This window comes from Equus quagga, chromosome 7 (genome assembly GCF_021613505.1).
Source record: "Equus quagga isolate Etosha38 chromosome 7, UCLA_HA_Equagga_1.0, whole genome shotgun sequence".
NCBI classification, from domain to species: domain Eukaryota; kingdom Metazoa; phylum Chordata; class Mammalia; order Perissodactyla; family Equidae; genus Equus; species Equus quagga.
In genome coordinates, this window is record NC_060273.1 from 125,736,660 (window position 1) to 125,749,313 (window position 12,654).

Below are 12,654 nucleotides of genomic sequence, written 5' to 3' on the forward strand. Positions count from 1 at the left end.
TGGGCCTCTTGATGGAAGCATCCAGAACCACCTATGACATATTCTTGCCCCAAAAAACATACCTGAATCTAATCAAGCCTCAAGATCTAAATACCAGTTTATATAAAATACAAGGGGAAACACTAAGTAATACCACAGAGATACAATTAGGGGGAAAAAATCCAGGCTGTAAATACTATAGGACAAACAACTTTGTTTCTTCAACAAAAAAAAACTATAAGAAAAAAAAGAGGGAGGAATGAAAATCTTAGATTCAAAATGTCTTAAGAGATGTTAACTACTTTAATGTATAAATCTTATTTGCAGCCTCATTTGCAGAAACTGTAAAAAAAAAAAAAGAATAAGAAACGATTGAGGAAATTTATACATCAATGGCTTATCTAATGATATTAAGAAATATTAAGAAACTATTTTAGTTGTGATAATAGAAATTGTGGTTATGTTTAAGTCCTTTTTTAATTAAACTTTTTATTTTGAGACAACTATAGATTCACATGCAGTTGCAAGAAATGATACAAGGAGATTCACCATACCCTTCACCCAGTTCCCCCAATGGTAACATCCTGTGAAACTATAGTACAATATCACAGCCCAGATATTAACATTGATACAGTCAGATACAGAATATTTCCACTGCCATAGGTTCCCGCATGCTGCCTTTTCTAGCCAGAACCACTTCCCTCCCAGCCACACCCCCTCTCTAGCCCCCTGGCAACCACAAATATGTTCTCCAATCTATAATTTTGTCACTTCAAAAATGTTAGGCAGCTAGTCCTGTAGTGCAAGTTCGGCACACTCCACTTTGGCAGCCCAAGTTCGCAGCTTCAGATCCTGGGTGCAGACCTACACCACTCATCTGCCATGCTGTAGTGCTGACTCACGTACGAAACAGAGGAAGACTGGCACACATGTTAGCTCAGGGCTAATCTTCCTCAAGCAAAAAAGAAAGAGGGAGATTGGTAGCAGATGTTAGCTCATGGTGAATCTTCCTGAACAACAACAACAACAAAATTTTAGATAAATGGAATCATACACTATGCAATCTTGGGGGACTGGCTTTTCACACTCAGCATAATAATCTGGAGATGCATCCAGATTGTTGAGCATATCAATAGTTGGCTCCTTTGTATTGCTGAGTAGTATTCCATGGTAAGCATGTACCACAGTTTGTTTATCCACCCACCCTCTGAAGGACATTTAGGTTGTTTCCATTTGGGTTATTATGAATAAGGCTGCTATAAACATTCGTGTAGAGCCCTTACCTTTTAAAGATACATACTTAAATATTTATGGATGAGAGAAGATGATGTTTAGGATTTGCCTCCCCAAAATTCCAGATTGGGTAAGATACCAAAAAAACAAGATTGGCCATGAGTTTGTAAGTGCATTATACTATTATCCCTACGTTTGTATATGCTCATAATTTTCCATAATGTAAAGTTTAAAAAAAAGAAGACAGTAAGAAAAAATTACTTATCTGACCACTACACACCCACATACACAAACACACACACATCTTCAAGTAAAATTGAAGGCTTTTTTAAAATCTTATGATTTTAGCCCAGGATCACAGGAGTTCTTTACCTAAAACAGAGAGCCCACACCTCCCAGTGATCATTATTGTAACATTCACTCCACCAATTTCAGCAGATCCAAGGAGGCACGTGGTAACTTTCTTTTGGAAGTTCTTTATTAGGCTGCAGGGTTGAGATAATAGGTAGTCCCTAATGTTGGACAAAAGCAGGTAAGTAATCATCATAATCAAATGTATGAGATTCATGAGTGGCTTGTCTTCAAAGAAGAGGGTTCACGTCTCATACAAACAGGTCCTTATCATCAAGACAAATGCTGAGAGAACGGAAGTGTGATTACTAAAGATGAAGAGCAACAAACTATATGAGCACAATCAAGCCTGAAAATGAAGTGAGATGCATTTTATATTATGCGAAGGCTGCTTTTGTTTTTAAGCTGCTCTGGAGGACGGGATGTCATTATCATGTTCAGTCTGCAAGCTAACAGTTCTTTAGTACAACACTGCAAAATGGTATCTACTGTTTGGTGCCACCAATATTCTATCAGCTCATTCTCCCCTTCACCCCACTATTTTTTATCCACATGGGGCCTTACCAAAATGAAGACCTACCCTCTCAAAGATCTCCAGCAACGAAAAGCCTGTAAATACCAACCCATGAACTAATCTGGGATGAAAAGCCAAGACCCCCAAAGGAAATATTCAAGGTGACTTTCAACTGCAAGCAGTGCAATGGCAACAAGCAGGTTTCCCTTGCTAGGTCCTTAATGCCTGGAGATGCGCTGCAATGAGCAATTCTAAAGCTTAATCAAATAAAGTTTGTCTCAAAAGCTGGATAGCTGTCCACTGATCAACCTCAGTAAGACAAATTGGAAGGGACATCTAAATGTTTAGCTGTGTTGTAGCTTGGTTATATCAAACATCCCTCCTGTTAAATGGGCCCCACACCTGGTGTTAGAAATAGTAATGCTTATGGTGATAGGATTTGGTCATTACAGACTACAATAGCTAGAAAAAGATGGTCCACTAATAGCCTGTCTATATGATACTGATATGCCTATAAATTGAAAGATATTAGTCAATTCCATGATAAACAATCGAAGTACAGATTGGTTCATTTGGTTGGTTTAGCAACTTAGGAGTTCTATCAATGGAAGGAACTCTATTGGCAACATCATATTAGGAAACTAAGAAAATACAGCTGAGTTCAAAATCTTGTTCATATGTCAGGAGTCAGAACAGAGATATATGGAATTAAAACCTCAAACAACACAGACCACCAGGAACTGTGCTATAGGCTTCCATTAAGGAGATTAATATTAGGACTGCTGGCGACAGAAAAAGGGAAAGGATAAGAATGGGCTCAGGAGCATGATGAAAAATGTAATTGAGAAGGAGCAGAGAAAAAGGCACTAAAGTTAAACACACATATATTTTTGGATGCTCTCTTCCTCTACCTTTGCCAAATTCCTTTACTCTTAGAACCAAACATCTTATGGGTCCTGTGGATTCTGACACTACAGTATACATTTCTGGGCAGCTTGTGGTCAATGACAAGACACTGGAAGTTGAAACTCTTATTACTCACCTTGACATACTTAAAGGTTAATTTAAAATATTTTGCATAAAATAAAATGCCTTGCCAAAATCATTATGGCGGATTTGCTTACACATCTCATTATCCTTCTTCATATCAACCACCCATGCCTGGTCTATGGAACCAGAGCTTCAGAGGGGGCCATTTTTGTGAGCTGAGGTGGTTTCAGAGAAAAGAACATATGAGAGAACAAGTAGGAAAAATGCAAATAGAACAAAAAGGGAAGGCATCAAACCTGGAAAGAATTCCAAGGACAAACTGCAAGAGATGGCTTCAGGGAAATGAACAGCTGTGTAGAGGGGTGGAGAAGAAGAGACGCTTGAAAGGGCAGGCTGGAGCCAGGGAGTGGCAGCCATGAAGCCCAGAGGAGGCGCTCAGACCATAGGCCACAGGCCTTTGGGGAGCTTTGCAGGTTTGCACATGGTTAAGGTAAGTGCAGTGGTGATTAAGAAGTGACTAATGGTAAGGGGCAGGGAGGGAAGGAGAGGACGACCAGAGCTGGGAGGCTCTGCTAATTGTTCCAGGTGAGGCCTTAGGGTTGGATCTCAGAGGGTGAAAGTGGGAGGGGGAAGGAAAGGACTAATGTGAGGGGCAGCGTGAAACATATAAAGGCTCAAACCTAGATTTGTCCTCAATTAAAACCCAGAAAATGGTCATTTGCAGTCATTGTCAAAGAACTACTTACGAGATGCTAAGGATTCTTATGTTGATTGAGAGGTAAACTGTCATTATTATGATCAAACACGTAAGAGAGCATAAAAATTCTAATGGCTGATAAAGTCATTTTTAAAGGAAGCTTTGATTAAGCTTAACAGAGGCTGGGAAAAAATAAGACTTTTGATCTAAGTAAAAAATATTTTTAAGGAAACCATGATTGGTTGCGAGGTGATGAGTATTTCTAAATTTCTAAAATAATTAACTGCTGATTTTAGCAAGGCAGTAATAATGACTTGATTGACAGATCTATTTTCTCTACTTTTTCAGATCACTATTACAAACCTATTATTCATCAAAAGTTAGATTTTTTTTTTTTACAAATGTACCTATGTGTAAAATCCTGAAACATTACAGGTAATACAAGCTAAATCACCTATTTCTTAGTGTATATGCCCACTTAGTTCCTATTTTTATTTACTTAATGCCTTTTTATTGAGCGCCTACTAGATGATAAGTATTGTGCTGGTGCTGGGTGTACAATGAAGAAGAAAACAGACGATGCGGTCTGCCCACAAGGGAGCACATAGTATAGTGGAAAAGACATCAATTTAAAAAAAGAATCTAAGTATATAATTTAAAATTGTGATAAGCACTATGAAAGAAAATTACAGGGTCCTATGATAGCTTATAACAGGGAGGCTAAACCAAGCCTGGGTCTGGGATAGTGTTTAAAGGAAACTGAGCTGAAATCTGTAAGGATGCAGAGGAGTGAAATAGGAAAAAGAGTAGGGGAGAGAGAAGCAGAAGAAAAGAGAAGCAGAGGGAAAGCATCATATACAATAAAATGAAAATATTCTCACCTGCTGGGTAATAGTGTCCCACGGTCCCTGCAGCAGCCGTGTCTTATAGCACTCATGGACTCCTTCCCATATGTCCTTCAGAGCTAAAGGTCTTCCATCTGTGAACGTGCATGGCAAAGACGGTCAGGTAATAATCCATTTGACACAATGGTGCTTGGTGTCTACCTAAAACTACTGGAAGAAGATTATGATTTTTAAAAAAAACCTCTACTAGTACACATACTATTTATATATCAAAAAAGAGCCATATGAATTACTATTTTATACCTGAGAGAAACAAACATTCAAGCTTCTCTTCTTTGTAACCATCTAGCAGTTAAATTATCTGCTCATTCACTACCTCTAGAAATTTTACAAAATAAATAAAATCCAAATGTGTTTTAGAGAGAACTGACAGATAAAAGCATAGGCAAAGGACCAGGTAGACAGACTCCCACTTTCACAATAGTGCACTACGGATACCTCTGAAGTCTTAATATTTCCCCGAGTCCTTAAATCAAAGACCACGCACATGCTTCTTTCTCTCTCTTGCTGACTGAATATCTGTAATGTCCAAATCACTCTGTTGGGTACCAGGGGGAATAGAGAGAAGGAAAACACACAACTTCTCTTAGTAAGGAGCCTACCTCCTACTAGGGAAACCATGACAAGTATATCAACAGCATATCAATAACTAAAATACTAGGTAGAAAGTGGTCGCTGCCAGAGGAAAACTGCAGTTCTCCGATCGTCCAGAGGAGGGAGACAGTAACACCCAGTGTCGGTGGCACATGGAGAAAGGGGATTGTTGGGGTGGAGGGACGTGAGAAGGCGTTGGCATGAAGAGATTAGTAAAAGTTTTCATGAACAATAATTCTCCTTTTATTTGTTTAAACAGCTTCAATTATTCACATATTTTCTTAATCAACCAAATAATGTATTTTATGAAGACCACTATGTCACAAGATAAGTGGAGAAATAGATATCTAAGTTCAGAAAAGAAAGTAGAAAGAGGGAATTCACCAAAGACTTTCAAACCACACCCTGCTGGAAAGAAAGTGCTCTAACTGCTAGAATTTAGCGCTATATGGCCCATTCAGAGCTACCAAGTCCTCAAGACTTAGGAGTGTGCTCGTTTCCTTAGGCAAGTGGGCAATATCATTTAAAGAAAACTCATCAGTATAATAAATCATTAGATCCCAAGAAGTATTTGATCATCAGGTGCAACAAAACTTGGGGAAATAATCTACTTGAAATGCCCCCAACACCAAAAGGTATTGCGCTCAGACTTAAAGACTGTAAGTAGAGAGGTGGGGTGCAGGAGATAGGCACTAGATTTGGAGTCTTGGCTGAGTGGGAATCCTGGTGTTGGCGCTTACTCTCTATGCGACTGCAAATTATTTGCTTTTAACTTTACCTATAAAATGAAGATAATAATCCTTTTCAAATCCTGTTCTCATGAGCAGGCTTCCGTCAGTGAACACACCCAGGACTGTGTCAGGCACACAGTAAGAGCTTAACACATTTAGGTATCTCTTCCCAGCCGCCACTGTACCATTCCAGTAATTCTCATACTGCAAAACTAAAAGATTCATTTAGAGACCATTATTTCTTAGAATTTTTTCGTGCTTCTATACCAGGAACGTTGTGTTTAATATAGTAATAGACTAACACCACGCAGGGCACTTCTCATGTTTGACCTGAAAAGTTGAACTTTTCCTCAACCTTTATTTTCAATAAATAGCAAGAGAATATTTTGATACATTTTCAATAAGTATCTTCATCTTGGCATTTATCTGGCGGCAGGAGACCATTATCTAGTGATAAATAGTTTTATTCCATTGACATTTCCATGTCTGTAAAATGAACAAGATTTATTCATCCAATTAACATTTGAATGTCATGTTTAGCTACAAGTTAAAAACAAGCTGCCTTCAGTATCTGTGTTATATTGTTTTCTGAACACATTTACAGAGTAGGGCCAAACTTTGCCCTTAAGTTAAGAAGTACACATCTTCAGAATACGCACGTGCACATGCGTGTGTGTGTGTGTGTGTACTGATGTTGGAAGAGGGGAATAGGATCTTAAGTACTTCAGTGTGAAATAGTAATCTAAACAATCAAATTATAAATAGATGACATGCTTTTAAAATGCTTTTCAGATGTCAAAGTTAGAAGAAATCAAGTCGTAGGATAGTAAAATGTTAGAGCTGGTACAATTAGTAATTTTATAAATTAGGCAAAAAAAGGTCTGGGAAATACATGTCTGCCAAAATCATGCAGCCAGTTCAGGACTGCACTGGAGCGGAACTTCGAGTCTCAGGACTCACAGTTCAGTGCTCTTCCTGCTCGTCCATGCTGTCTCTGAGGGTGGACACTGGGTCTATCCTTTCACCTCTGCAGCCCTGCTGTGTAGTTGCACGCCTCACTCACACATTGCAAATGCTTTATAAATATTCCCTGAATGCATGATAAATGAAAGAATGCCTTCCTTAACTTTATTTTGTCCAAGACAGAGAAAGGCTTTTGCAGACCTAGACAAGAAGACTGGGTTTAAATCTGGTAATCAGTAACGATTTTAATTTTATTCCTCAAAATATTTCAGTCAACAATCTAAGGATGGAGTGAATGGTTTGGATATTACCACTGTCAACAACCTGCATACTCTGCTGGAAGCATTCATCCCAAATCAGAAGCCTAGCAACAATGTGGAAAGACCCAGAACAAATATTATAGAATATTTTCATCAGATTTGAAGCTAGAATTCAGGGTATGTGCCAAAAGTTTTCAAACACCAAATTTAGAGAAAAAAAATTTAACACCTTAGAATACAGGAATTAAAAAATAATCTGGTCAACTTAGAATAACAGACAATCACAAGGAATTAAAAATAAGTTCAAAACATAAAAAGATGCATGATACTCCTATATGCATGTGTGTAAAAGTGCCACCCGCTTGCTACGAAGAGAACTGTGGTTTTTTTAATTGAGATTATGATAGTTTACAATCTTGTGAAATTTCAGTTGCACATTATTGTTTGTCAGTCGTGTTGTAGGTGCACCCCTTCACCCTTTGGGCCCTCCCACCCCCCCTTTGCCCTGGTAGCCACTAATCTGTTCTCTTTGTTTACATGTTTAACTTCCACATGTCAGTGGAGCCATAGAGAGATTGTCTTTCTCTATCTGGCTTATTTCACTTAACATAATTCCCTCAAGGTCCATCCGTGTTGTTGTGAATGGGACGATTTTATTCTTTTTTATGGCTGAGTAGTATTCCATTGTATATATAGACCATATCTTCTTTATCCAATCATCAGTTGATGGGCACTTAGGTTGCTTCCACGTCTTGGCTATTGTAAACAATGCTGCAATGAACATAGGGGTGCATGGGACTTTTGGAAAGGAGAACTGTGTTTTTTTGTCTGTTTGTTTGTTTGTTTTTTAAAGATTTTATTTTTTCCTCTTTCTCCCCAAAGCCCCCCAATACATAGTTGTATATTCTTCGTTGTGGGTCCTTCTAGTTGTGGCATGTAGGACGCTGCCTCAGCGTGGTTTGATGAGCAGTGCCATGTCCGCGCCCAGGATTCGAACCAACGAAACACTAGGCCACCTGCAGCGGAGCGCGCAAACTTAACCACTCGGCCACGGGGCCAGTCCCAGGAGAACTGTGTTTTTTAAGTGAATGGATGCGATTACATTCTCCAGTGCATTTTCAGAACTTTAAAAACACATTAAGGATGAATAAATGAATGCTTGTGCAAGCTACTTTGACAAGAGTGTCAATCTCTCCAGTGTCTGCTGACCGTTTACGCTATAGAAGATCTGGGTAATATGGCTTTGGTTCTCACATACAGTCATGACAATAATACTTAATGAAGTATGATGTGGGTTCTTTCCCTAAGCCTTCATCATTGGTTTACCTGGTCATAGCTCACACTTTCACGATCAACAACATACAAAAGTTAGTTTTCGATCTTTTATACAAAAACAAAACATTTTGACACAAACGGCAATATCTCCAAAACCATGCCATATACTATCGATGCCTACAATATATTCAAATATGATTGTGACTCTAATTATTCCAAAAACAAAATGGAGCCTTCAGAAATCCCACTGACATCATTGAACTGAGATAGGTAAAAATATAAGGCACCACAGCACAGAAATAGGGCTTAAATATGGCAGAAACTTGAAGAACTTCGTAATTTTGTATATATCTATTTATGAAAACTGAAGGCCCAAAACTTTAACTTAAAATTAAAATGTGGGCATAAACAAGTACCTGGTTAAGCTCAAGAAGCACATTATTATGTGCCTTCATGTTCAGTTGAAGGTATCTTCAATCAGAAACGTTAAGCCCTGTTAAGAAGGTCTATTTTTTCTATCTGGCCTCAGTCAGAGCAGATATAAGCATACTCAATCAACAACCCCCTAGTTTCAGGCCCAAGATATTCAATGGCACCAATTTTAACATGCTTAGAAGTCTCATTAATCACATTGAGCCTGAGAAGCGACTAAAATCTCCTGCATACTTGAACAATTGGAGGAGAAGCTGAAAGAATTTCAACAGCAACCCACAAAGTGAGCACAATAAATTAAGGTCATTTATTTAACATGTGCTTATTGAGTGCCTACTGTGTGCACTCAGAGTGGAATGATGTCACCTGGATGGATAATACACATCTGAGCTAAAGGAATATTCTGTCAGCAACCGAAAGTGTCAATGACAGAAGAGGAAGAGACATTGGATGAAAAATAGAATAATTAAAAAGTACAATCTTTAGCAACTGCCAGTAGCATTTAATTTAACATTTTCATATAAAATCTCTCAATTGAATAATAACCTACATGTCAAGTAATCTATATATTACTCAAAATGTGCAGCTTTCTAAATTAAATTTCCCAGGGCTATTAGTTTTCATGAATCAGATAACACGTGAGCTATTTCACTAGCACTACCTAACTCGAGTGCAAGCACAGGACTCACCTTTGTCCTACTGTGCATGGTTTGCCAAAACTTCCTACCTCCCAAAACGAAGATTAGAGAGAGTATAAATTATTTAGAGTAAGCTTAAGAATAATGTTCTGAATGTGGTCACTAGAAATAAAAAGGAAAGAGTGGATTTTTTACGATGAAATCTGTCATTATTCAATATATTGTCTTCACGAGAACTTTGAAGGATATAAATATTCATGTCACACAGTAAGGCAGAGATGATGCTCCACCAAAGGGGAAAATTCATTTTTGCTTCAGTGAGAAAATCATATTCTGATATGAAATGAGTGTTAATTGTTCAGGTACATTCATATCAGCTACTATGCTAGCTAATTCTGTAATTTTTATCCCTACATACATTTTTAGCATTTTGTATCTTTATTAATTTCAGGAAATCTGAATAAAAATTCCAAAAATACAGATTGTGGCAAGTTCTTTTACTTACATATGACAGCATAATTAATTTATGTTTTTCTTAAATGTTGGTTGTCATTTGAATGACAGCGTTGCACAGTAAAAAACAGGCTATAGGGTTTGTCTCAACTCCTTAGTTTTGGTGTACCCTCTGAGCACTCAGTTTTTATGTCTGTGCGTGAGGACAGTAACAGTTTCTACCTTACAATGTAAGCATCAGGATACAAAACTCAGCTGGCAATATTGACAGCTATTATGTGCCAGGCCTCATTTCATATATTAGCTCACAATCTTCAAAACTCAATGAAATTGATATTATTATTGTCTCGACTTTTTTTCATTAATCAAAGAAAGGAAACAAAAAGTTCAATAACTTCCCCAAGGTCATACAGTTAGTAAGTAGCAGAGCTGAGAATCAGAACCAAGGCTTTCAGGCTCCAGACCCTGCACTTTCCCCATCACACCGTATGTCTCTGTACCCGGAGCAATTCGTAAACTATAAAGGGTTACACACATACTAGTTGTGTTGTTGTTGTTGCCACTAGTAGACTCCACCAACACTGTCTAACCTAAGAGAATCTAGAATTTTGCCTTTCCTGGATTTCTTAACTAGGTGTGGCTGCCCTTTCCCTCATCACTGCACAGACAAATCACAAGTCCAGCCAAGGCCTCTCTTGATCACCCCGCTCAAGGTAATCTCAGCCCTCTGTGGCCTGGCGGCAATTTTTTCCCCCAGCTTTACTGAGATATAATGGAAATAAAACATTGTGTAAATTTTAAGGTATACAATGTGATGATTCGATATACATACATTGGGAAATGATGACCACAATAAAGTTAGTTAACACGTCCATCACCTCACATAGTTACCTTTTGTGTGTGTGTGGTGAGAACACTTAAAATTTACTTTCTTAGTAACTTTCAAGTGCACAACAGTATTATTAGCTACAGTCACTATGCTGTACATTAGGTCCCCAAAACTTAGTCACCTTATAACTGAAACTCTGTACTCTTTGACCAACATCTCCCCACCTCTCAGCCACTGGGAACCACCAATCTACTCTCTGCCTGGTGGCCCATAACATATTCTACTTCTCACTGTGAATTTCAGACCTGTCTTGTGTCCCTCCCTGGACTGTAAGCTCCTTGAGGACATCGTCCATCTCTGGTTTCCTTTATTCATCTCTGCATTCCAGAAACATCTTCATGCCTTGTGCATAAACATTTTCAAATGGTTGAATAGATGAAAGTTCAACATTATTTCTAGAGCAATTAGCACATTATTACTAAGAATAAAGACTGACTAATTATGACAAAAAATCATTGAATTTTTTGCATTTATATTAAAAAGCCTCAGTCTTATATAAATCCATAGTATTGAGGAGATGTAATTATAGTGGATATTTTATTTTTCAGTATCCAAACACACTTTCAATGTGGGAGAGAAATCCCAAAATAAGTGAAGGCGGAGCCCCATTTCTCAGCACTAAAGCCAAAGGGAGGTATTCCCCATCTTGTCATTCGAATGCCTTCAACTGACTCTATGATCTACCCTTCCAGTAAGTCCTTTTCTGCTTATCAGTCAGGTTCAATTATTTGCAACCAAGTATACCTAATATAGCACAAGTAAATGGTTTAAAAGTCTTGCTTAATAATTATCTATTTTCAAAATTATCATCCCAAATTTTTTAAATGCTATGTATTTATCTAGTAATTTTGACTAGAAAATAAGTGACACTTTTAAGATTACATCAGAGGGGCCAGCCCCATGGCCAAGTGGTTAAGTTTGTGCGCTCCACTACGGTGGCCCAAGGTTTCGCTGGTTTGGATGCTGGGCGCGGACATGGCACCACTCATCAGGCCACCTTGAGGCAGTGTCCCACGAGCCACAACTAGAAGGACCCACAACTAAAATATATACAACTGTGTACTAGGGGGATTTGGGGAGAAAAAGCAGAAAGAAAAAAAAAAGACTGGCAACAGTTATTAGCTCAGGTGCCAATCTTAAAAAAAAATAAAAATAAATAAATTACATCAGAAAGTTTATGTATGTTATAATCTATTTTTATGAGAAATATGCCCAACAGCACAAACAGGAGTAATCAGACATCAACTCTGAGACATCACTATTCATCAGAACTCCAAGGATCACATCACCAGATGAATATCTACAACCTTAGGTATGCTGGTTCTAAAGCAGAAGACACTCTACTTTCAATTCCACCCAAAGTGTTCCGAGGTTTTGATTTCAACCTCTTGACCTGGCACTCCAGTATTCAGCATTTTGGACTCCTGGTTATTTTCAAATCTCAGTACTCCCAGAACATGGCCCTGTTATGCCGGTAGCAGCAGCTTGACTATCCATCCAACGTTGGTGCCTTCCCCGGAGAACACAGTCTCCCCTTTCTCAGCACAGCACCTAATGTACGGACTTGAAGAACTCTGCTCTGATGACTTTAAAGGAGGAGAAAAGCAACAAACTAGTTTCAAGTTGCTCAGTGATTTTTTTTTCAGTATATTTAAAAAATAGGCTGCATTTTTCTGCTGTGCATGCAGTAGGCACGCATGTATGCTTTTTTTTAAAGATTGGCACCTGAGCCAACAACTGTTGCCAATCT

The 12,654-nt window shown here is 38.3% G+C and overlaps 1 protein-coding gene across 3 annotated transcripts in view; it reads right to left on the reverse strand.

Annotated features, from left to right (window-relative positions):
• The window catches only part of ATG10 (autophagy related 10), a 208,429-nt gene that overhangs the window by 59,094 nt on the left and 136,681 nt on the right, over positions 1-12,654 (reverse strand). For all 3 annotated transcript variants that reach the window (XM_046667322.1, XM_046667323.1, XM_046667324.1), the window contains one exon: positions 4,646-4,743. In XM_046667322.1, coding sequence (XP_046523278.1) covers positions 4,646-4,743 — 98 coding nt within the window. The remainder of the gene's footprint in view (positions 1-4,645; positions 4,744-12,654) is intronic.